Genomic DNA, 26,632 nt, shown 5'->3' on the forward strand with positions numbered 1-26,632 from the left:
GTCCTGTTCGTCACTGCTGCTCCCAAACAGCTCCCAGCAGGCCCAGAAACACCTCCCAGACAGAGCTGCGCAGACAAAGATCAGGAGAAGCCAAGCTACTCTTCCACAGCCTCCCTGCACACACCCCAGTGAGGTTCACCAGCCTTTCCAAGACCTCAGCTGTTCGATGGGCCCTCAGGGAAAAAAAAACAATGAACGGCCCAAAGATCAGTCTCTCCTCTCCCTTGGGAATGAAAAACCCAACCCAAAGCACAGCTGTTACCATAAGTATCTCTGAAATTCCATGTAGCTCAAGAATGGCTTTGGAACTTCCCAGGCAGTGAGCAAGGCACACCTCAACCCACTCAGAGCAGGTCAGGAGCCCTGCCCTGCCCTCCACGTGCTCCCAGACTGCTCCCACCCACCCTTTTCCTTCTCTTATCCATGAGCAAGCCCCAGTTGAGACACGAGGAGTGGGCAGGCCCCCAGGGAGTTATCCAACCACCCTGCTGCATGTTTTCAACACCAGAGCCAGGAATCACCGAATCTGCCCACGGCAAAGTGCAAGCACTGGGCTTGTACACTGAGCTCCATCTCCATGTCAAGCTCACACGTAAAATAAATCCACTTCTGCTTTTAACTTGAAGGTCAGACAGAAGCCAAAGCCCTCTGCACACAGAACAGCATGAGGAAGGAGAGATGAGCACACAAAGGTGTGCTCAGGAAAGGATCCAGGGACTGGCATTTCCCAACATCTCAGCAGCTCAGGGAAGCAATGTTGAGCCACCTTCTGAATCACACCATGCAGCACAACAGGCAGGTTTCCACACAGTAAGGCAAAGGGCTTTGCTGAAGCAAGTCCTCATTAGGACTCAGGGCAATCCTGACTGCAATACTTCCAGCTTGGAAGCACAGCCACCCAGCAACTGTTTTAACAGAGCCCAGGAGCAGATTCAAAGCCTGGAAGCCCATCTGGGGCTGTATGACAAGAGGTACAGAGTCTGAGCACAGGTTGCTATTGGACAGGGTGGCTCCAAGACTGACTGAGCAAAGTGCATCTAATCAGCAATTAGGCATTTTGGGCTAAAAACATACCACGGGGCTTGACTGTGGTGATTGCTTCAAGTAACATCAAAACCAGAGGAACAATGAATGGGTTGTAGCTAGAAGGCCTTCAGGGGGGCTGGAACTAGATGATCTTGCAGGTCTGTTCCAACCCAGGCCATTCTATAAGAACTCTATGATACGATCTAAAACTCTGGCCTGTCACAATATTAACTCATTTCCTATCATCACAGTAGGTCTTTCTTAAACATAATTAACTGGAGGCATGTGCAACACACAAGCAAAAAATCTTTCACCAAGTGCACAGAAAATATTTGGACACCAATGTGCCGTAGAAGTGAGCTTCTGAGAAGTTCAGCTTCTCTTAACTCACTCTGTCTGTTACCTGTGACAGAGATTTGTAAATCTTGTCTCAAAGAATCAGTATCCTGAGCTGAATGGGATCCAGAGGGATCATCCACTCCAACTCCTGGTCCTGCACAGGACACCCCAACAATCTCACCATGTCCCAAACCCTCCTGGAGCTCTGGCAGCCTTGGGGCTGTGCCCACTGCCCTGGGGAGCCTGGGCAGTGCCGACCACCCTCTGGGGGAAGAACCTTTCCCTGAGATCCTCCCTTGACACAGCAGGGGAGGTTTCACATTCCTCAGCCCTGCAAGCTCCTCTCTTATTGCTCCAGTTCACTGGCAGGGAAAAACAATGACAATAACATGAGACATCATTTAAACCTCTTTAGTCAACCTTTGATGAACCTTTTACAGCTCCTCTCTGACTGAGTATAATCATCAAGTGCTGTGTCTCCTCCTCAGCAGCTCCTTGTTCTCAGTATTTCCCTCATTGCCCTATTTTCCCAGACATGGGCCTTAGGTCAGAAGCAGCCTGTTCTCAGCTGCACTGCCCTCCAAAAGGAAAACATTTCCCTTGGCCAGGAGAACTTCCCACCACTTGGACACATTTAAAAAAACTGGTTCATTTTTAGTGATGCTCTTATACTATTCCTCAAGAGGCCTGTCATCAAACTAAAGGGCACAAGCCACAGAACACAAGGAAAACCCAGCTGGCCTCAACAGACAAAAAAACCAGGCAAAGAACCCCACCATATCTAAATGGTTTGCTCTGCTAACACCAAACCGGCCCAAATTCAGAAGGATTTGAAAAACTGAGGCTATCCAGGGGAAAGCAGAGGCCTGCCTGCCTTGGGTAGACCTTCACATCTCTCTGTGGTCAAGACACAAGAAGAACCCAACCAATGATGCCTCTTTCCTTCCTGCAAACCCAAGGGCAGGACGTGGGTGGGTTCACTCCTGCTGGATATTTCCCCATCACCACCCCACTGCAGGCAGAGCCCCCCAGGAGTGGCAGGAACTCACTTGCTGGTTGGCCATTGTGTGGTACCACCAGAATAGCCTTGTAGTGATGTAGTAAGCCACCACCACGTCCACAGTGTAGTGGTCATGAGCAAGGAGGATGCAGAACATCCCAACCATGCTGAGTGCCCAGCAAAGCCAGTGATACCACCAGAGTCGCCGTGGGGAATCTGCAAGGAAGCACAAGCAGCAGTTATTTCAAAGTGTTATCAAGACTAGTGCTGTAATTAGCAGAGGTCATGGACTGCAATCCTGCAGGAATATCAGGAGCAGGAATGCTGAGATCACAAAATAAGTCCCATTCTCCTAAGGTGTAGCTTAAAATTGCAGTCGGGGTAAGGAGATCCTTGGACAATACAAAGGTTATGAAAGCTTGGAAGGAGATATAATATACCCTGGCCAATCTAATTAATCAATTTGTGTTTAGATGAGATATTAGGAAAAAATTCTTCCCTGGGAGGGTGGGGAGGCCCTGGCACAGGTTGTCCAGTGGAGCTGTGGCTGCCCCTGGATCCCTGGAAGTGTCCAAGGCCAGGTTGGAGCAACCTGGGCTAGTGGGAGGTGTCCCTGCCCATGGCAGGGGGTGGAACTAAATGAGCTTTAGTGCCAACTAAAAACCAACCCCAAAGCACTACAACCCTTGTGGTGAAGGGTTTCCCTAATGTCCAGCCTAACCCCACCCGGCACAACCTCAGACCATTTCCTCTCACCCTGGAAAACACACGTATTTTAACTTTAACTGCATTTATCAACGAGCACAGCAATAATTCCCTCAGTCAGGAAGGAATGATCAGCCAGGCACTCACACTCTTTGATGAACAGGTAGGTGAGGGTGAGGATGACGGTGTGGCCGCTGTACAGGTAGTCACCACACATGTTGTGGGAGCCGGTGATGGACAATCCTCCACCAGCAATCAACTTCATTATCCTTCGCAGGTGAGATTCCCAGTCTCCAAACAGCTGGTGCAAGGGGAAAACACAAAAGCACAGTAAAATAGCAGCTTTAACCTTTCAGGTTAAAGGTTTCAAACCTTTGTTTAAAGCAAAGAGTTTAGCCCATGACTTTGCCTTTTAGTTCTTCTCTCTTTCTGCTTTGATTCACAAGTTCAAGCAGCAAATAAATCCCCAAACTTGGCAGCACCTTTCTAGGGGGGGGAAAAAACTGGAAATGAGCCATGATTTTATTGATGCTTTGCACCTATTACAGCTGGCATTCATGTGAGGTTTTCCTTCTGTTCAAGAGGCAACTCTAAAATAAATTATCTTGTTGATAACAGCACAGGCCCTACTGATGACAATCCAACAGAAACCAGGATGAACTGTACATCCAGCTGCTGAAACCAAGACTTGATGAAGAGTATCTCACTCCAAACCCAAAGGCCACCTTGGAAAAGTCTTCAAAGTAATCTCTTTCCACCTCCCAGTCCAACAAAAACATGTGTGGTGTTTGTCAGAGCACAGTGCCCAACTTCAAGAAGTGGCAATTAATAGTTTCTGACAGACTTCAGCAGGTTCTTTGCAGGAATTAAACATTTCCTGTTAACTGTTCATTACAAACATTAAAATGCTCCCCAAAGCCCACTCTTCACAATCATATATAACTTAGTAAGGTGTTGAGAAGTTATTCTTTTCCCACCAGTGTATTTGTAGCTTTCAAGAAAACCCAGCTAATCCTTAGTCTGACTGGGGCAATGGAGGAGCACAACACAAGCTTGTCTCTATTTGAGTAATGAGAAGGATTTGCCAACACTGTAAATTCCCCAAAATGGCAATTTATTCCCTTCAGCCCATAAATACCTGTGTTCTTTTTTAATTTCATAACAGATGACTGATCAAACACTGTGTTGACTCCTCTCCCACTCTCCTCTCTCTCCAAAAGCTCTGGGTCCCTCCAAAAGCCACACGTGGCTTGGCCAACATTCTGCCTTGGCAAAGTCCTGGTGTCAGTATATTCACTGCCTTCATCTCCCTGAGGAACTGCAGCAGTTCAGCTCTGTTTGTACCTGCCAATCCTCACCAAAACAACGGCAGCACGTGCCCCAAGCCACAGCAGGATTTTACTACTTAATTTATGGCTGTGCACACAAAGATATTTTGGGTGACATGAGATGGATGCAACACCACCACTCCTGTCCCATCTCCACCCCAAGCAGCTGAATCACCCTTCCAGGCAGACCAGAAGGGTCTTGTCCAAGCACCTCTGTCCCAGTAGCCTGGTTTCATCCACGGCTTTTGCAAGCCCAGTTTATTTCCTGGCACAACAAACACGAGTCAGTGCTACACTGGGGAGGAGGTGACAAGCCCCTGTGCTACCACAACTGCAAAAATATATATATGCAGGAGACAGAGTTCCACCAGCCTCAGAAAAGCCTCGTGGGGCCATTTTCAAACACAAATCATATTTGGATTTGACAGGTTGAGGTGGTTAGAAATAAATGAGTCACATGTGGCACACCTGCAGGCTGCACACCTTCAACTGCTTTGGTGGAGACAGAAAATTCAACTGATCCTGCAAATTAGTTGAAAATGCCACAGAAGTAGTGTAAATCAGCATTTTGAAAAGGGTGGGAATGACTGCACTGCCCCAAAGCACCTGTCAACACCTCCACCAAGAGGGAAGCCAATGATCTGCAGGAGGATGTCCCTGCCAGGCCAAACCAGTGTTCTCAAATTAGAATCACAGAATGGTTTGGGTTGGAAGGAACCTTAAAGATTAGGGACACCTTCCACTAGCCCAGGTTGCTCCAAGCCCCGTCCAACCTGGCCTTGGACACTTCCAGGGATCCAGGGGCAGCCACAGCTTCTCTGGGCAACCTGTGCCAGGGCCTCCCCACCCTCACAGGGAAAGATTTCTTCCTAACATCCAATCTGAACCTGCTTCCTTTCAGTTTGAAGCCATTCCCCTTTGTCCTGTCACTCCAGTTCCTGACGAACAGCCCCTCTCCAGCTTCCCTGTAGCCCCTTCAGACCCTGGAAGGTGCTGTGAGGTCTCCACACAACCTTCTCCTCTCCAGGCTGAACATTCCCAGCTCTCCCAGCCTGTCTCCACAGGGGAGGTGCTCCAGCCCCCTCAGCAACTTGGTGGCCTCTTCTGGACTTGCTCCAACAATTCCATGTCCTTGTGATGCTGGGACACCAGAACTGTGCACAGTGACCCAGGTGGGGCCTCACCAGGGCAGAGCAGAGGGGGAGAATCCCCTCCCTTAGTAACAACTCTTGAGAAAGCATTGCTGGGGGTTTTGGGAAGAGCAGGACAGGTGGGAAACACGCAGGTTAAAATCTGGAAAGGCAGCCAGAAGCAGTTTACCTTTGGAGAACACTTGAAATGCATTCCAGGTACTGGGAGTGTGGTCACATACATTGTAATACACCGGTACAGGTATAGTGTGCCAACTATACAGAAAAATCTTCTGCTAATTATAGACCTAGGAGGGGGGAAAAGAAAAAAAAGAGGATAAAAATAAGGAGGTCACTCAAGGCAAACAAAATACGCAAAAGGTAAATAAAACAAAACCACCAGCTGTTTTCTTTTGATGCTTTTGGAACTCGTGACAGTATCAGCTTACACCTGAGAACACTGAGCTGCCCCACAAACCTTCCCACGCCTTCCAGGTCACAAACACAAGAGCAACTACTCCAGTAACATTACCCACGGAGGTGATTACAGGAAATCTAAGGATTAGAACACAAAGGCCTGTGCAGATTGGGTGCTGAAGACATTAAAAGGGATTTCATGCCCCAAACTCCTCTATTAGTTGTGGGCTGTCACCAATTTCCTATTCAAGGCAGGGGGATAAAGTTACAGTATTTTCATTCTAAGATGAAAAGAAGGAAGTTTGTTTCAGCTGACACACATATTTAGTAATGACAAAGGGGCTCTTGAGAAGAAAGAGCTTGGATAACCCAAAGGAGTGAGAACACATCATTCCTGAGCAGCATTATAAAGGGAGCAAGTCACATCAGCGAGGAAACCTCCAAACTACAACTGCAGAGCTGCCCTGGCCACAGCACAGGGTGTCTGCAGGGGAAGCCACTCTCCAGCTGCAAAGACATTTATTACTGAGGGCTGCCAGCGAGTCCCTGGAGGGCAGATGCAGCTTTGGGGTACAGAGAGCTGGTTCTGCAAAACCAGCAAGAGCACACGAGGGAAAGCCAGGCAGCTTGGGCTCAGGAGGGACAGCCAGCCCCAAAACTGGCCCCTTGGGTGTCACCACAGGGTAACAGCTAAGAAAACCTCAAGGAAAGAGCTACAACAATTAAAGCCCTTCTGGCACACCCATCAGAGAGACCCTAAAGAGACATCACTGCCAGGACTGCAGGAATCAAGGGCAAATCCAATTACAGCAGTTAACCACCCTTTGTGTTCTACAGACCCTGCTGGTTTTGCTTGATTTTAAATAATTATTTGTAGTTATGGTCATCTCAAGCTGCAACTTCTGGCATTCATGGAATCACAGAATGGTTTGGGCTGGAAGGGATGTTAAAGCTTATGTTGTTCCACCCCCTGCCATGGGCAGGGACACCTCCCACTAGCCCAGGTTGCTCCAAGCCCCGTCCAACCTGGCCTTGGACACTTCCAGGGATCCAGGGGCAGCCACAGCTTCTCTGGAGAACCTGTGCCAGGGCCTCCCCACCTTCACAGGGAACAATTCCTTCCCAATATGCCATCTAACCCTGCCCCTGGCAGTGGAAAGCCATTCCCCCTTGTCTTGGCACTCCAGGCCCTTGGAAATAGTCTCTCTCCATCTTTCTTGGAGGTTCCCTTCAGGCACTGCAACTCCTTTGCTACTATTGTGTTCACTTTTAAAAAAATAGTATTCCTATCAAGCTGAGCTCTTTCAAAACTCAAAATTGGCCATCTTTTTAATTTTTAATAGCTTTTGGCAGAGTTATTAAACTGGAGAGCTCCACTCTTGGAGGAGGATGACTTTGCAGTGCCAGATTAATAACAACTTGAGTGCCTTGATTTATCAGAAAAGCATCAACTCTTACAGGGTAAACACATTTTGCACTGGAGTGCTCACTGCTCTAACACAGTATTCCACCTTTTTTCTTCTTTCCTCTGATGTAAACATGGACAAAGACTAGAATTAAAAATTACACTTATTAATGTGGCTCCACAGACTGAAATTTAAGCATGGAAGGCACCAAGCTGTTGGGGCAGGTTTTCTCCTCTGCAGAATTTTTCTCCTGGAAGGGTGATCCAGTGAAGGTCTCACACTTGTGCCTGGCTTTTACTACTTGAATCTGCTTCTTTCTTTATAATCATAAAGGCAAACAGGGGGGTTGGGGATTAAAGACTGAGCAGCACCATATTTTAAGAGCCTGAAAAAGTGGCAGCATTTTATCGAACGCTGAACTTCTCTTTTTAATTAAAATTACCCACAAACCCATTCAATTTAGATGGATTTGGCACATTTCAGCTTGGGGAAATGTGAGAGTGCTCTGTACTGTAATACATATAAAAAAATAAATGTAAAAAGCCTCCTATTTCCCCTTCCTCAGAGGATTTGTGTGCGTGTGTGATTTAGAGCCAGTGATTATTGGCCCAGACAACTCTGTTCCAACTCTCCAGACCTCACCAGTGCACATGCTGCTTTTTCAGTCCCATGAGCGAATCAGATGTCAAGCATGGCCAAAATCCAGTGCTGTACTTCTCCCAGAACATCTGGGAATGCTTCCCAGAGAGCCTTGTTCTGCCTCAGCAGCCGGGCTGGACTCCTGGGGCTGCCCGTGGTGCCGAGTGCCCAGCCCAGACCTGCACACCCCATCCTGCTCCTGCTCCCTGGGCACAAACCAGCCCAACTCCCTGCCAGGGACAGCCTCAGAATCCTGGGATCACAGAATGGTTGGGGTTGGAAGGCACCCTAAAGAACATCTTGTTCCACCCCCCTGCCACGGGCAGGGAAACCTCTCACTAGCCCAGGGTGCTCCAACCTGGCCTTGGGCACTTCCAGGGATCCAGGGGCAGCCACAGCTTCTCTGGGCACCCTGTGCCTGTCCCAGGGGCCATGGGAACCCCTGGTTAGCTGCACATACACACCCAACACCCCCCCCAGTTTGGCCCCAGTTCTGCAGTCCCACAGAGGAGACATGGAGGGCACATCCCACAGGATCAAGCAATCCCTGGACTGAAGGAGGAGAACCTAAGTGATGAGTATCATGAATGACACATCTCTGTTGTCCTTCTTCATGGCTTGGGAGAACAGTAGGCTCAGCTTGGACTAAATCACTATCTGCAAATAATGGATCTGGTGGGATAAACAACAGGAATTTCACTGCTTGGCAAAGAACAGTGTTTTAAAAAGCCTGAAACTGAAGCTGCCTGAAAGGTTCCACCCAGCCACTGGTTGCAATTCAACTCACAGGTCACAAAGCTGCTGCTTCACCAGTGACCCTGAGCTTGCAGGGGAGACACCCCTGACTGGTGTCTGTCACCTGAGCAGGGGAGCAGCCAGGTCTCATCCTGCCCAGCAGCCAGGGCTGCACATCTGACCTTCACATCAGAGGGGGCAAAGCTTAACCCTGACCCATCAGAGGCCAGAGAAGTGAGGAAGGTCCACCTGGCCTAATGTACTCCCTTTGGTCTTGACTTAAGTGTCAAAGGGAAGTGATAACCCACACCACAGAAGTGATTCAGCTCTTTCTGTAGCCCCAAATCACCACCCATTTGGTGGTTCACCATCCAAAGCCACCTCCTGTTCCTGGGGGCATCTCTCCTGTTCTTCCCCTCATGCTGCTTAGCCACAGCTTGGGCTTCTCAGACTTTAATACCTCTGCTCATGGATAGAAGATTTTTGGTGTCACGATGCATTAAATGGTGTCACAGAGTATTGTGTGACCACTCCACACACTGACCACCACTGATCAGCTATTCCAGGGCTGATACTGGGGATGGAAAGCTCTGTGACTCCCTGACACCTTCCCCTAGCACCAGAAAAAGCCCCCTAAAGGGGGCTTCCCACGGCAGGAGGTTGGAAGGGGATGATCTTTGAGGTCCCTTCCAACCCAACCCATTCTGTGTCTCTATAAGGCAGGTGAAAAGGAACACACTAAAGCAAGTGGGGATGGGGGGGAACCTTCACATCTGTCAATGATACCAACATATGCACCTTACCATCAAACCCAACCCACATCTCACTGCTACAAAACCTCCATGGACCTCAAGAATTCCGGTGTTCTCCCCCTAAAGGTTCTGCTCAGCTCCATCACAGGGTGTCTGATCCTTCACACCACCCATTAACCCCACGCCTCTCTCTTGAGGGCAATCCCACATCACCTTCTCCAGGAGTTTCCCTCGGCTTTGCTCAGAGACCTCAAGGAATTAATGCACCCACCAACAGGAGAGTGGTACTGAAGCTAGAACTTCCCTTCCAGGAGCTCTTACAAGTCTATAACAGTTTAAAATTTTACCTGATAAAATAAAGATGAATAAACCATCACCTCAGCCTTGTGGATTAATCTGTCCCATTCCTACAGGAATCCACAGCTGTGTCACACATCCTGCCCCAGGCTAAAAATTCTCTCCTTTTAAGCCATCTGCACCTCATTAAGTGGGTGAACCACCTGCTTGTGTTTAAGTTTTAATGTTTTGCTCCATTACAAGGGCAAGTGATTCACTGGCCACTGCTTTTATTTCTTTCAAAAAGGGAAACCTTTAATTCTAAGGCCATTCCCAAGCCCCGTGAACCAAAGGATCTTGTATTTCACATGGTGGGGCCCAAATTATGTTCCTTCTTCAGTTTTCTACATAGAAGCCACCAAAAAGTCAGTGAACAGGTAGAGAATGAGATGTATCAGCAGAGGAGAAAAGAAGAGAAGCCCCTCTGGGCAACTGTGGGGCTGTGCTGGTGCCTGGCTGTGGAAAGGAAAGGTGTTATGCCACCTCTTACTGCTTAACCTGCCTGACTTTGAACACTTCATTTAGCACGAGGGTTTACATCAGACACTCGTGGTCAGGCAGCCCAAGGTGTGCATTTCCAGCTCTATAAATACCTCGCATTAAACATCCACGTTCCCTCTGAGGAGGGGAAGTGGCACCTTAATATTCCACTGCAAGGCAAATTCACCCTTGCAACTGTGACCAGTATGAGCAAGAGGCTGGGACAAGCACTGAGACCTTCCAAATTCAGTGCAGATCTAGGCTTTTGCTTATTTTATGATTAGCTGTTGGACATCCCTCGTGTTTCACGTTACCTGCCCCACCCAACGGCAAGAAGAGAAGGCACTTCAGTGCTTTTCTCACGCAGCAATATTCAGGTGCACAGGCTAATCCCCCACCTGCTGCTTTTGTGCAGGAGTTTTAGGGTAGGGCTTTAGGTCAGGCAAAGCACAGAGACACTAAATCACAGAATATACACAGCTGGAAGGGATCCATACTATAATCAAGTTAAACTCCTGGCCCTGACCCCTCAGAGCGTTGTCCAAACCCTCCTGGAGCTCTGGCAGCCTTGGGGCTGTGCCCACTGCCCTGGGGAGCCTGGGCAGTGCCAACCACCCTCTGGGGGAAGAACCTTTCCCTGAGATCCAACCTGACCCTGCCCTGACACAGCTCCAGCTGTTCCCTCGGGTCCTGGTTCGCAGCTGCCCTCACAACAGTGTGAGCTGTGCTCCTTCTAAACAAACAGAACAGGCAACTGAGTTCAGAACATATTTCACCCAGTTGCACATAAAAAGGGCTGCAGTTAGTTGTGCAGACAAGCACAACCAGAGGTATTGTTTAGTTTCTTAGGGAATAGTTGGATCAAACTTCTGCCTTTTGCACAGGCAGCTCGCACTGCACGGTACCTATTTCAGCTTTGGAAACCCAGATCAGAAGATCACAAGAAGCTTCACTTCACTTGGATGCAAACCAGCCCCTCCCCTCCAAAAGCTGTCAGTTTTCTGAAGGTTCTACTTACTTGTACTTTAAGAGCAGCCACTGAACAAACCACAGTCCTACAAGGATCATGCCGTTGATTTCACAAATAGAAAAAGCCCATTGCACCCGATCAAAGCGATCAAAAAATGCGTCTGGGAGGGGAGGCTGCACCTCCTTGGGAGGCACTCGTTCGTGGACGACTGAGATAGTCACTGTGGTAAAGACGAAACAAGAAAGTGCATAAATAAAAGCCAGGAAAGTCTTGCCCCACTCCATGGGGTACTGCGAGCGCTCCGGCTCTGGCATGGGGATCTTTATCATCTCCTTCTTGAACCCGTTTGGCACCCCGTTGAGCTTCGCCTTGCCGCCGAAGCCGTTCTCGCCGCCGCGGATGTGCCCGTTGGCGTGGCCGTTCTTGTGAGCCTCCATGTGGTGAGCCATTTTCAGAGTCTCGATCATGTGCAAAAGCCGCTGGCCGCTGTCGGAAGACACCCGGGACAGAGGCGTCCTCTTAAAGTCCTCCTCCGTCAGGTCGATGAGGTCCCGCCCGGTGAAGCCCCTCAGGGGCTCGCAGTACTCGGGCACCGCGTTCTCCATCAGCCAGCCGGTCACCTCCTCGGGCGACCACAGCACCACCTCTTTCATCTCGCCAGGCAGCCGGGGCACGGTCTGGCATGGATCTCACAGGGGGCAGCGCTCACTGCCACTCCAGAGCGCTGGGAAGCTCCTCCTTGGCTTCATCCTGTCCCAGGATCCGGCCGGAGGCGGGTGCCCGTCTCTAACCCGCCCACAGGAGCATCCGGGCGCCCTGGCAGAGCATAGGAGTCACTTCACTTCATATTCGTGTTGGCATTCTTCTTCCTGGGGAGGGGAAACACCCAAAAGCACTCGTTAGGACAGAGTTTTGTTGGCAGTGCAGGGACAAAGACAAAACTCCTGCAGAAGAACACCTCGATTCTGCATGGAAAAGACCAACTCATTTGAGCTCCAGCCTCGGACACACAGCACTGTCCTTCCCAGCTTTGCTGCTGATTCCTTAAGAGCTTTAACACCACTTTGCAGCTGTGGGAAGACTCCTGCCTGCTCTGTAGTTGTTGCATTTTCCATTGCTATGCAGTTCTGGTCCATAACCAGCATCCAAACTCCTCTTACAATCCTCATACTCATGGATTTAAGGATCTACAGAGGGAATGTTCAGCATTATTCATGTCAGAAGCCTTTTCTCCCCCTCACAGACCGGTACCTTAATGCAATGTTTTGCACTAGTGATTGAACATGAAGCCTGGGTTTTGTTCTGCAAGGCAAAAACCACAAAATCCCAGAATGGTTTGGGCTGGAAAGGACCTTAGAGACCATCTCATTCCCACCCACTGCCATGGGCAGGGACACCTTCCCCTAGACCAGGTTTGCTCCAAGCCCTGTCCAGCCCGGCCTTGAACACTTCCAGGTGCCATATCTAATGTACCAGGTCACCAAGACCCGAAAATCATGCAAGGATCTACTCTCTGGGCCAAAACACCAGCAGGAAAATCAGTGTCCAAACAGATTAGCCCAAAAATAAAGCATTTAGGTTTGCAGGTGTTTAGCAGCTCTTTGAGGTAGATTTTACTGTTTCCATGGTATAGTGCTACAATTCAAAGAATTGTTTTCTATCAGCTAAAAAAAGGAACCAGGAGGAAAATAAAACTTTAAAAGAAAAGACGAACTAGGTAAGAAACTTCTGCACCCAGTGAATTACAAAAATAGCTTAGAAAAGCTGGTCACTTCCAATACAAAAGGTACAGGAAAACAGATGTTACTTCCTGAATTTTTGAGGCACAAGCAGCAAAAGAGGTTGTGGTCCCATGGCAGTGACCACCACCAGCAAACCCCCACGGCTGAGACATTTATTCAACCAACCAACAAAAACTGGTCCTCCCCAGAGCAAAGGGAAGAGACCAGTGAACCCCCCTTGTCTCCAACCTGCCATCCCACAGACCACGTGTGAGAAAGAAAGTAACAGCATGGGGGAAAAAAATGTATTTTGAAAAGTCACATCAAGCCTTTATCAGCTTCAAGAATATTTTTAGCCTCTTACAGGCTACCAAGTGTTTGTGTTTCATTGCAGGGAGCAAAGCTGTGACTGAGAAAAACCAAAATAATTTACTCTACTGGCAAGATTGGAGGTGAGGTGGTTCAGAACAGATACAGAGCTTTACTCCTGTACAAACATGACCACACTGCACACCAATGTGTTTTCTGACCTGTTGCCTCTGAACTCAGCAGGAAACACAGGGTGCAGTTCTCAATCTGTTTTTCCCTGGAATAAACCATGATGGTTGAGAAAAGAAAAGAGCTCTGGAGGAAGGACTGGCAGTACTTTGAATAGGGCACCTCTCCCTTGCTGGGACATATTTAAATCCGTGGAGCAAACCAGGGATGGAGATGACTCTTCCACCTTGTGAATATCTGTGTTGTTTTAAAACAGAAGGGAAGATGCAGCTCTATTTTCTTTTTTTTTTTTCCTCAGTACCAAGAAGGTTTTCAGCCACAGATTGCTTCATTATTCAAGTTGTGTTTAGCAAATCAGTATTTAGTTACAGAGCTCTGAACATGGAAATAGGACTGAATTATGCATGGTAACCCACATTAGAAGCTCCTACAAGGCTGGCACTGAAGGAGAGCAGCTCGGCTCTCCACTGTGCCTATCTCTGTGTGCCCACTGTACTTGAGGTATCCCAGGGCACAAAAATTCCCAACTAATCCTAACAGACTTCTCCACGGGCTTCTTGTTTCCAAGGATGATGCCTTACAATGCTGTTAAAGCCTAAGTTATTTATTTTTTAATGCTGTTACAACACCTGGTCTGCAGCAGGGCCTCAGCCCCGTGCTGTTCCACAGCTCCACTGCTGCCTCTCCAAGTTGTGTGTTACAAACCCAGCCTGGCTTGGGCTGCCAGAGCACCCTGTGTACACCACGAGGGGGGGCAACATTAAACCTTTTCAACTTCAAACACTGGAGTGACTGAATCCCAGTTTCCAGGCAAACCCTGAACCATTATCCTCCCAACAAACCGGCTTTCTGTCCACTCCCTGACGACATTCTTAAGGACTCACAATCCCAAAGACACAGGGCAAAGGGCTCCATCCATCACTGCTTAGGAGCCTGTAGCCAACCTTCAAACTACATCTCAACAGCCAGGAAAGGTTTAGACTGGATAGTAGGAAAAATGTCTTCACTGAAAGGCTTGTCCAGCCCTGGTGGTGTCACCAGCCCTGGTGGCATTAAAAGATGTGTGGATGTGGCACTTGGGGACTGTGTTTTAAACTCACCACCAGCGATGCTATTTAAGGTACCACACGAAGAATAAAGACTGCTTGACTCCAACTTCTGTAACTTCATGGATTATGAAACATAAATCTATCTCCTAAGAGTCTTAAAAACAAGAAATCCCCTCTCACAGGCAGAGGCACAGACATCCAGCCCACCTCGTGCTGGATGGATGGAAGAGGATGGTGAGGGGTTCACCAAGGAGCTACTGAGCAGAAAGTTCAGTCCTGAGGGCTGACATTTCTGGGAGCACGAGCCAGGTGCAATCCCAGCCCGCTGCTCTCACACCACCAGTGTGTAAATCACTATCAAGCACCTTTTGTAAAAGCAGAGTAACTGATACTCACGGGAGGAAGGCTCAGAGGAAAGACAATACTCTGTGCCAAGGACACAGGCCACGGAGTTGTTTTTATTGAGAGTTAAAATGAGGAGAACCAACTAGAATTTCTAACATCACCTACCACTCAAGCCTCTGTTTCACAGCCTGTCTAATGGAGGAGGAACAGGCGAAAAAGCTTCTTTACGAACACCTTCCAGCTTGTCACATTAAAAATTCCTTGTTCCCTATGGTGTATCTGTGACAGCTTGATCAGGTAAGGTTTGCAGAAACTGTACAGGAGACTAACAACCCTCACTGACCCCCCTGTTGCCACAAAAGGTCTCATCCTCTCCACAAAAGGTGGGGACCAGCATCGGCTGCTGCCAGGCCACGTCCATGGGTTCAGCTCCATCCTACAAGGATGGGCACACAAGCATCCCCAGCTCTGACACGAGCTCTTTAGGCTGGGCCAGGCCACTGAAACACTCCCTCCATCTGCAGCAGAGCTGCTTCATTAAGGAATTATAAATAACAATGTGATTACCACAATAATGCCAACTGCACTATGATAATGATGCCGTGTAAAACCGGTATCTCAAAATACCCGGCACAAGACCCAGTGGGATGAAACAACCTCATCAAGGGCTCCAGGCCCCACCTCCTCCTCTTTACATGACCTCTTTCCCCCCTTGTTCCCAGCAAACACTCAAGTGCTAACTCAAACCATCAGGAGTAATTGCCACCACCACTTCAATCTGCACGTCTGTGGTTCTAACCCCCTGACCACGGCAGCTGGAACAAGGATTTGAGAGAGCACTAACTATACACAACCTTGGCTATCAAGACCTGTTCTCTTCTGCACTGCTTTGCAGAGGTGCTGTTGGGCACAAGGGCTGAGTGTGGGAGCAACCAACTCATTGGTTAAAGGGTGAGATAATGAGCCACAAAATCATCAGCTGGTTACACTTCCACACTTAGAATCATGGAATGGTTTGGGTTGGAAGGGACCTCAGACATCATCTTGTTCCACCCCTCTGCCATGGGCAGGGACACCTTCCACTGTCCCAGGTTGCTCCAAGCCCCGTCCAACCTGGCCTTGGACACTGCCAGGGATCCAGGGGCAGCCACAGCTTCTCTGGGCAACCTGTGCCAGGGCCTCCCCACCCTCCCAGGGAACAATTTCTTCCCAATATCCCACCTAACCCTGCCCTCTGGCAGTGGGAAGCCATTCCCCTTTGTCCTGTCTCTCCATCCCTTGTCCCAGTCCCTCTCCAGCTCTCCTGGAGCCCTTTTAGGCCCTGGAAGGGGCTGAGAACAAGACCCAGGTTTGGGGTGTTCTTGCAAGCAAAAAGCATTAAGTCTTGCCATTAACACTGATAAGAGAAAAACACATTCAGCAGCAAAAAAAAAGACCCCCAAACCCAGTCTGCCCACCTCCAAACTCCTCCTTAAACACTTTGAAACTCGACTGACGAAAACCAAAGTCCTCCCAAATCAAATCACGCCTTCCTTTTACTCTCTAAGCTTTGCTGCCAAGGCAACAGTCACTATAGAAATCAGTAAAACCCTCAGCCATTTCAGCAGCTCCTCACCAGGAGCCAGGGAGATTTTCCAGTCCTTCCAGAGGCAGTGGGTGTGTTTCACTTGCAACCCTGAGTGCCCTTCCCAAACACCCCAGGGAAGTTGAGATGATCCCACCACCAGGGAACAACAGAGTTCAAATGAGCAAGGTCCAGGGATAGGCACAGATGGGAGACACAACAGTGACCTTTTGTGTTTGGAAAACAGACCCTGAGATTTACACTGATTACACGTGCACACAAATAACCAGGAGAAATCCAACTGCTGTAAGGATTGGAGGACTTAATGCTTTATAAACCAACCCACAAGGGAATTCCCCAGCCCCACTGGTGAGCAGGAGTTACACAGGGGCTCTTGTCCTGCCTTTTTACAGCACAAAAACTGTAACAGCAGGGTCTGAGTCACTGCTACAGTCACCTCCTCTACAGGCATTTTATCATCACCAACAATAACACTGACACCTCAATAACTGGACGTCCTGTCCTGGACAAGCACCTCTGCACACCAGTGTGTGATGCCTGCCACAAATTATGTGCTGGACAGCACTAATGAGCTCTCAAGCAATGTTTCCCTCTCTCCAGGGCAGCCTTGCCACCAAACCAGGATCAATCACTCCTTACAAGGGACTGCTGGCACTCTAAAGCGTGCCAGGAAAGCTGATTTTGTACTGTAAATACAAACACATGCAAATATATAACAGCTGTAAGTATAAAATCGAAGCACAGGTGGGCTCCTGAGTCACACAGAGCTCCAGGAAAGGTTACCAAGGTCGTCCCCAGATGGAAAACATTGTCCTGAGGACACCAAGTCAGAGCAAGTGGAGTTACTACTACAAAAAGAGAGGCTGGGATCAATATGCAAAGCAACACCCACATACCCTGAGCAGCTACTTACGTAGCTTCAGAGAGGAAAAAAACAACCCTGCCTGTATACTACATAAATCCCCCAGCAGCCCATTTTTTTCCAAATTACTTTATACCAAGAAGGAAAAGAACTCTCAGCGTGTATTTCCTATCCTAATTTAATAAAAAGAAAAATCCACTCACGGGCTGAGATCTCGGTTTAACAGCTCACAACCCAAGCCCAGAGTTCAGCAGCGAGGATTTAAAAATAAAAGGACTTGTAGCACATTTGAATAACCAAACAGCTCATCTCCAGATGGGAACCACCACCAGGGAGTATTTCCATCACAGAAGTGTCTATGGGGATGTGCACAGTGATCCAGACCCCTTCTTCCTCCAAACATGATGAGGTCTCATCCCTTTGCTTCTTCAGGAATTCCAGGGAAGTGGTTCTGCCCCTTTACCCCACTGGAGCTTGGAGCTACCTGGTCTGGTGGAAGGTGTCCCTACCCATGGAAGGGGCTGGAATGACATGATCTCTAAGGTTCTTCCAACCCAAACCATTCTGTGATTCCATGATTCGAAGCCCTACATATCTCTGCTCAGCCTTCTTCCTCTCCCTTTCTCTTTGTGGTTGGAAGTCGTGATGGAAACCAGCAAACACTCACGGGAGGCTTCACCCAACCAGGAGCAGTTGCTAAGCAGGGCTTTTGTTTTCATAGTACGGAAATCCTGCTTCCAGTGATATGGGGATGGAAAGGATGGGGTGGGGAGGGCAGGGCCCGCCTCCAGTTTAAGTTCCAAACAATTATTTCACACTGGGAAGTCTCCTCAAACGGGGGAGGGAGAGCCAGGCACCAGGCCCAGAGCCCGTGCTGGCACCCAGGGGCACAGCCATGGCCTTTCTGCCCAGGGCAGGGGTAACCCAAGCACTCATCTCCTCCTGTACTCCATTCCACAATCCTAATGGCTCAATCCTAAAGTAATTTATCACCTGCAGCACAAGTGGGACCCATACCAGCTTATTTTTCAACAGCTGCAACAAGAAACCCACCTTCCACATTCCGCCCCCAAACACAAAGGGGTGCGTGAAAATATTAACAGACCATCACAAATCCTTAAACATGAGGTAAGATGGGACATGAGGAAAAATCTTCCCTGGCAGGGTGGGGAGGCCCTGGCACAGGTTGCCCAGAGAAGTTGTGGCTGCCCCTGGATCCCTGGAAGTGTCCAAGGCCGGGTTGGACGGGGCTTGGAGCAACCTGGGACAGAGGAAGGTGTCCCTGCCCATGGCAGGGGGTGGGAATGAGAACTCCAAGGTTCCTTCCAACCCAAACCACTCTGATTTTGAGTAATCTGCTTAGACACCAGGATTTTTATCTCTCCAGCAGCTTTCTACAGCAAGATCAACCTCCCCTCACCCTCCTGTCACAAAGAAAACCCCCCTTGGGCACCACCACTCGCGCCGCGCCCAAACCTTGCCCGTCTGGGTCCTGGACTGGAGCAACCCTGAGCGTTCCCGGGCTCTGTGCTCAGCCAGCAGCAAGCTCTGGCCGCCGTCTCCAACACAGCCAAACACACATCCGTGTGATGCCTCAGGATCTGGGTCAGCCAGAGATAGGGAAGAGCTGGAAACAGAGCCCCGTGTCCTCGGGCAACCTCCGAGCTAACGCCGTTACTGAAGAGACGGAGCGGTATTTGCCTTCCTCTCGAGACTACCCAAACCTCCTCACATTTATACACAAACAGCAAAAGACCTCCAAAGGAAAACAAATTAAGCTCAAAAAAAAAAAAAAAAAGGGCAGAAAAAGCAGGGTTTTTTCCCACTACAGGATGGAAACAGGAAAATAAGGAGAGATTATACGTCTGCGACGTGTTCCGTATTTTAACTCAGTGCAGGTGCTTGGGGGGGTTTGGTGAGGTTTTTTTACCTACAGTGACTACCTGGGAGTTGTTTATTGTTAGAAAGTCGTATTTGTGGTGAACCTCTGGGAATGCAAGTGGTAGCACAAATTTAAAATAAAAAAAAGTAATGGAAACAGGAAGGGAAGTTACGCTCAAGGAAACTGAGAAGAGTCTTGTGACTGAGGGTAACATGGCTCTAAAATGCTGACTCCAGCATAATTTTCCAAGCCAGCCATGCAGATTAGGAAAAGGAAAGCTGGCAGAAACCACAGCGAAAACAGAGCCTCACTGAAGGCTTAAATCAAGTATTTGTCATAGTTTTTAAAATTTGGGTTTGTTACTGGATATGTATTAGACAGTAGCCAAACCACAACAGTTGCTTCCTCCAAACTATCTTTCCCAGAGTTACAAGTAAAGGAGAAGAAAACTAAGTTTACACACTATGAATCTCAGCCTAGAATAATATTTCCATATTTCATTAGCAATATAAATATTTTATTTCAAATACCCTACTTTTGAAGCCCAACACATCAGACCCAGATCAAAAAGACTCCAAGCCTCAAGAACTGTAATATAAATATCTATAAATCCTCATGTATGATGCTGTCCTCTGCATTTCAGCTGTTACTATTCATAAACCCACCCAAAAGACCATCAATATTATTCATGTTCAATGCTGTTCCTCTTGGAAAACAAAACAAACCCTGTGTTTGTCTTTGTTAATTTAGTTTCACGTAACACACAGTGAGCCTGGTTTGAAAGGCACATCACAAATAGTCAAGATTATTTCTGGTGCAAAGAGTCCAAATTTTTGAGCATTGAACAGTCCTCCTCTCTCCAGCAATAACCTCTTCAGAGTTGTACTGTAAATCAAATATGTCTCTGAAATACATCTGCATGAAGGAGAGGAAGACTCTTATTGCAGAGTTGGTCTAGAAAAATTAGAAACCCAGGAAAGGATAGAAAAAGTGAAAGAAGAAAACCAACCCCAAACAACTTCGACTGCCAACACATTACAGGCGTACAATCACACGATGGGAATTTATCTGACTGGAGCCAGACCTCCCGACAGTGCAGATGGGCTGCCCTGGCATCTTCCCTTCTGTGGTTAATGCTCCAGGCGGGAAAAATCCCCTCAGTTTGCCAAACTCCAGCCACCTTCCTTCCTCCCCATCACACGGGTGCCAAATCCCTGTGTTTGCACTGGAGATCTGCCACCGTTGGCCCCGACGGCAAAAACGCGCTCCAGCCAAATCCACCGCGGCTGGAGACACGAACCCCCCCCTCCCCAGCGCAGCCATCCAGGAGCTCCTTCCTCGACAGCAAGAGGGCCAGAAGGAGAAGGCCAAACAGCTCTGCTCCCTGCTCTAAGGGTCCCCATTTTTTGCCTTTTCTAGGTAACTTTGTGGTTGTAGCCTGGTGTTTTGGGACTGCTGATGCCGCCGCCGAAGGTGACGCTTTGATGCTGCCACAAGCTCCAAATTTCAGAATTTGGACTCCAGAAACCCAAGATATTCCTTCCCCCAGTGCTGACAAGTAGTTTTATTATTTCTGTATCAGGCCCCAGATTATAGAGCCACTGACTATTCCCACTCAGCTGCTCCCCATCAACGTCAGATGTGACGTCCCTGCCACCGATGAGCCTGTGACACCAGCAAATCCTGCTTAAAGTCTTGCTGCTGACAACAACTGGGCATTGCACCACCAAGGAACAGATATAAAACAAGTGTTCTCCCTGAAACATGAGGCATTCCTAACATTTTTAATTGATACATACTCTAAGATCACAAAACAACACGGAAAACGTGCTTGGTTCCACACTGACCGTGTGTATTACCAGGTAAGGGTGACACAAGCCACGAGCACAATCACTTGAAGTCATTTACAGTGTGTTCAGAGTCTGCAGAATATGTTTTTAACATTCCTCTCAGCTCAACGTTATGATCAATTACATTCACAAATAAGGAGAAATAAGGAAAGATAAGAAACTCTGATCTTGCTATCTAACTGTTCTGGAAATTATGAATATTTCAATAACCACTTCAAAGCCTCAGAAGCAAGTTCCTCCTGCAGACACATCCAATTACCTCTAAATTTTTTTTCTAGTGACACACTCGAGGCACAGGAGATGTGTCTGTGTCACACTGTCCCAACATCTTTATGGAGTTGTCCATCAGCCACCCGGTTATGATCCCAGGGAGAATCTCCGGCACGGGGGTTCTCAGCCATCCCTTCTCCTGCAGGCAGGGCTCCCACTATCTGGCACACTGAACATGAAAGACTGGCTGGCTGTGTAACAGATTCACATGCTGAACTGGTAGGATTTGAACACATCAATCAAATCAGTTCAGAAGGTAACCTGCAATTCCAGCCAAACAAGAGAATCTCAGCTGCAGGTACTGGGTAAGTCCGACCAGCTTGTGCTCACGCCATGGAATTTAAGCTACAGCTAAAGACAGAATCACAATCACAGAATGGTTTGGGTTGGAAGGGACCTTAAAGCTCATCTTATTCCACCCCCTGCCATGGGCAGGGACACCTTCCACTAGCCCAGGTTGCTCCAAGCCCTGTCCAACCTGGCCTTGGACACTTCAGGGATCCAGGGGCAGCCACAGCTTCTCTGGGCAACCTGTGCCAGGGCCTCCCCACCCTCCCAGGGAAGAATTTCTTCCCAATATCCCACCTAACCCTGCCCTCTGTCAACTTTAAACAAGAACAGTATTTCCCCTTACAACCCCCCCCTCCCAGGGAATGCTGTCATCCACTCCTTCCCACAGCCCAGAAAACTGCTGCAAAGCGACTCGAAACGCAGAGCAAAGCTCAGGCAGCAGTTTGTTCACCCTTCACAACCAGAAATAATTAAAAATACTTAAATCAGATGCCTCCTGAGACGGTTGGTCATGCAATACCTCTTCTCCTGCCACAGAAGGGATAGAGGGATGTCCAGCTGACACAGCATGAGGGCACAGCCTCCAGCAAACTTCACTTACCAGCCTAAACATCTTCTTTTAACTTAAAGGAAGGCAAACCGAGCGTTACACTACAAATTGGCTGATGCACTCCTCAGAATCTGTGCTTCCTTTCCTTAAGCTGCACATTAGGCAGGAGGAATTTACAGCTTGTAGCACCTCATGTCATTCCCTTGATCCACCCCATGGAAGTGTCCATGGCCACGGGTCCTTTATGGAGCACATAACAAGCGCAGCTCCCTGCAGGGAACCAGCCACAGCCTGCTCTCTGCAAACACCTCCAACTGCTTAGAGAATTTCAGTTGGCTTAGAGATTGAGAAGCCACTTCCAGCCTTGGGAAAACAATTTTAAAAAACCAGCATTCCAGCCTGGGAAGTCGACATGGGAAGTAACCATTTAATTGACTAAGGGTGACTAATTGTCACTTTGGGATGACCACTGAGCTCCTGCCTGCAAAAACAAGGCTGGGTTTCATGGCTGCTGTTACACAAACAGTTAACTGCAATAAGGAGGTGCCTGTTACAGCACAGAGAACTGCAGGAACCCAGTGGCACAGTTCTCCTCCCAGCCACAGAAAGAGGAACCCAAACAAATAAACCCCAGTCCCTTGTGTGGCAGAAGCACCGCATGACCAACCAGCTCAAGAGGCATGTGGCTTAAGTATTTCTCATTATTTGTGGTGGTTAAGTGTGAACCAGAAGAGAGGGATAGAGAGGAGGAAAGATTTAAATCTGCAGTCACGTAGCTTTCTGCAAGCAGATGGGTGAAGCTCAGATTAGCAGGGTATTAAGGAGAGCAAGGCAGGGACGCCGATGAGGTGCCGCTCGAAAATAGCCCAACGCTGACCTGCCTCCTCTCCCAGATGGATCAGTGCTGGCCATGAAGTCATGGCTCTGTTGACTGGTGGGGAAGGATGGGAGATGGCAAGAGAATTGGATAAAGCTGCTGAGGCTGAAGCTAAAAGGGGAAAGGCAAAGTAGATAAGGAAGCAGCAGCCACGCAGGAGAGCGCGATGCTCCTTTACATCACCCTCAGCAGCGAGATGCAGGAGGCTCGCTGGGAATAAGCCCTTCCCGTAGCTAAATACTCAGGAGACACGTTCCCTAGGGATGTCCAGCAGGATGAATTATCCCTACTGTGTAAGCAAACAAAAGATGGGAATAACAATTCCACTGATGGTTCTGCTGGGCAGGGGCTCCTCCGAGCAGGAGGGGTTTGGATGTTACAGCACCCCAGAAAGCCATCTGGGCATTTAGATTGGATATTGGGAAGAAATCCTTCCCTGGGAGGGTGGGGAGGCCCTGGCACAGGTTGCCCAGAGAAGCTGTGGCTGCCCCTGGATCCCTGGAAGTGTCCAAGGCCAGGTTGGATGGGGCTTGGAGCAACCTGGGCTAGTGGGAGGTGTCCCTGCCCATGGTAGGGGGTGGAATGAGATGGGATTTCAGGTCCCTTCCAGCCCAAACCATTCTGGGATTCTGTGAGCTGGTAAGACCCCATCCAGTCACTCCTGACAGGCTCCATGACTACACAGCATTCCCTCAAGATCTGGGAAATGTATGCAGGCCTCCTGAGTACATCAGTAACCAGAATATTTTAGGAGTACCAAACAAATAAGGGCCAACTTGCCACAGCTGCTGCTTTACCTACTCATTCTGTGGTCAGACTTGCTCTACAGGACTATCCTTGAGCAGTGCTCTGACAAGCATTTTACAGGTAAATCCTAAGAAAGTCTCCCAAGATCTTCTAAATCTGAGAAAATACAACATTTTAATAAGAGGCCCTAAAAAATTAAATCTTCCATGTAGAAAGATCATGAAAATTCATTATGAGTCCTCCAGAAATGCCAGTGTTGCTCCTGCAAGTAACAGAGCTGTCTGAAATGACTACTGATGGGAAAAATGGAAGTACTATTCTGGAAACAAGAAGATCAAATACTATAAAGTTCACACCAGAAGATATTAAACAGTCACAGAAGTCTGAGTTTGGGGTTTGTTGAGGTCTTTTGTTTTTATCTATGTGGGTTTTAGGGGTAAGGGTGGGGCTACCAGAGATTGCACAGAACATACACACACATGAAGTTCTCTTTTTAAAAGAAATATATTATCTATCCTCAGGCATTTAAAAACCTTTCAGCTGGGTCTGAAAATAGCCTAAATTCACAAATATTTCATGTGGGTGAGGGGATAAAAGTACTGGCAGATATCCTGATGAAATATGCAGCTCACCCTACGTGGCACCACAACAGCACTGACAAAAAGAGTCTCATTCTAGGTCTTATTTCACATCATCAGTGAAACAATGCAGGGACTGGAATTAATTTCAAAACTTGTGCTGGTCTGGATCGGTCTGAAACGCAAGACATGCCACACATGGCAGCATGTAAGCTCAGATTTAATGGGAACACCGTTGATCTCAGCCCAGAAGAGCCACAGTCTCAGACAGCACAAGGATATCACATTCCCATCTGGTTTTGGGATTTCTTACCCTCCCGAAGGGGATGTGCAGGAGACAGGTTTCCAACAGCAGGGCTGGAGGCTCTCTCTGCTTTCTGGAAGAGCCACGAGGAAGGATCAACATTTAGAAAGCTCCTGAGAAAGGGTGGGACAGCCCCCAGGGAGGGACACAGCGCCAGTCCAAAAAAAAAATCAGGCAACCTGCATCTCCTCAGCTCACTAAAAGCCAGGTTTTGCCAAGTAACCAATTTCCTTACACTCTTCATTAAATAAAACATGAAGGGCAGGCAGAGACATAAAATATGAATGCACACATGTCCGTAAGCAACAGGCCCTGTTATTGTAGATGCTGCATAAATCATCGAGGACAAGGGGACTCATGTCCCCTAACAGAGGGCACACAATTTGGGGTCAGCTAACAGGCAAGGAAGTCTGATATGAAGAAGTGTTGCATTTATATCTGCTTTTGTGATCTACACTGCCTAAAACCAGCAGACACTGCTTTGGTTCATGTATTATTTAGTCAGGCCAAATGGGAGAAAGGCAGAATCCAGCCCTGGAGACAAACATCAGCTGGTTTTGGGGTGGTTCTCCACCCCACAGAGCACTTGCAATGGGATGGCAGGGCACAGAATCCCAGAATTGGTTTGGGGTTGGAAGGGACCTCAAAGCTCATCTCATTCCACCCCCTGCCATGGGCAGGGACACCTTCCACAAGCCCAGGGTGCTCCAACCTGGCCTTGGACACTTCAGGGATGGGGCAGCCACAGCTTCTCTGGGCAGCCTGTGCCAGGGCCTCCCCACCTCTATGGACACTCACTGCAAATTAAGCCAGAATGGTCAAAATGCTGCTTCTGTCAGAGTTCTCTGTGAACCTGCCTGAAGCCATGACACAAGTTATGAACTGCACTGTTAAAACTGTTTGCTGTATCTGTTTTCCAGCCCTTTGCCAGGCACAAACACAATGTCTTTACAATTTCAAGTGTTAGCAGTTACAACTATTGCTTTGGCAAATTTCCCTTGGGAAGACTAATAGCTACCTAAGGAAGACTTGCCCCTAAGCACTGCCATCTCCTTTTTCTTTATATTTTTTATTTCAGGCAGTGGACTGACAAATAACACCCCTTTTTACAATGCACAGCATCTTGCTTTTCTTGTATTTGCACCCTTGGATTCAAAAGGTACAGCAGCTTTCAGACAATGACCTCAAAGTTCAGTCAGGACAACTGTATCTAGTTGAAAACCACCTTCCACCTTGAAAATTGGGAACCAACTAATTCCACCCTCCTGCCATGGGCAGGGACACCTTCCACTAGCCCAGGTTGCTCCAAGCCCAGCCCAACCTGGCCTTGAGCACTTCCAGGGATGGGGCAGCCACAGCTCCTCTGAGCAACTTCCTATTTTCAAAGGTACTTATAAAGGTACTTCCTTCCTGTTCCAAAGCTCTGCATAAAACTGGATTTATTGATGAAGCCCCATGATTCATCAGCAGAGCATGGTGACAAACTGTACCAGGCTGGAATCTAACAAAATCAAGAAGAAAAAAGAAATCAGGAAGAAAACTCAGGAGTATTCATCTCAAACTGAGACCCAAACGAAAACCAGCAGGGGTGTTTGTTCCCTCTGGCTTTTTTCTTCCTTATTTTTCTTTCCATCTTCGAAGCATCCACTCTTTTCTCCCTCCTTTCCCCCTTCCTTTGGGTCTTGTTCCTGTCCCACGTGCCAGACCCTCCAGATTCATGTTCACCAGGCTTAGGAGAAAGTGGGGAGGCTGCTCAAACCAGGGCAGTGCCAAAGCACCTCCTGAGGGTTATTTTAGATAGTTATAGCTGGTTATATTAGTTATAGTCAGTTATGTAGTCAGTTATTTTAGATAACTCTGTGATGGATGGCCGGCAGCGCTGGCAGCCTCCTCTGCCTCCTCCCCTTCCAAGAGTTTTGAAAAGAAGGAGAATCAGTCTGAAAGGATCCCGAGAACTGCA

General features: G+C 48.3%; 1 protein-coding gene across 11 annotated transcripts in view; it reads right to left on the reverse strand.

The window, feature by feature from the left end:
* SGMS1 (sphingomyelin synthase 1) overlaps positions 1-26,632 on the reverse strand; it is an 84,772-nt gene that overhangs the window by 1,760 nt on the left and 56,380 nt on the right. For all 11 annotated transcript variants that reach the window (XM_051799701.1, XM_051799697.1, XM_051799699.1 and 8 more), the window contains 4 exons: positions 11,312-12,132; positions 5,719-5,836; positions 3,218-3,371; positions 2,415-2,581 (listed from right to left, as the gene is read on the reverse strand). In XM_051799701.1, the coding sequence (XP_051655661.1) occupies positions 2,415-2,581; positions 3,218-3,371; positions 5,719-5,836; positions 11,312-11,916 (1,044 nt within the window). In that variant the 5' untranslated portion in view covers positions 11,917-12,132. The remainder of the gene's footprint in view (positions 1-2,414; positions 2,582-3,217; positions 3,372-5,718; positions 5,837-11,311; positions 12,133-26,632) is intronic.

Source organism: Manacus candei, unplaced genomic scaffold (assembly GCF_025592945.1).
Source record: "Manacus candei isolate 608988 ecotype Guabito, Panama unplaced genomic scaffold, ASM2559294v1 h1tg000050l, whole genome shotgun sequence".
NCBI classification, from domain to species: domain Eukaryota; kingdom Metazoa; phylum Chordata; class Aves; order Passeriformes; family Pipridae; genus Manacus; species Manacus candei.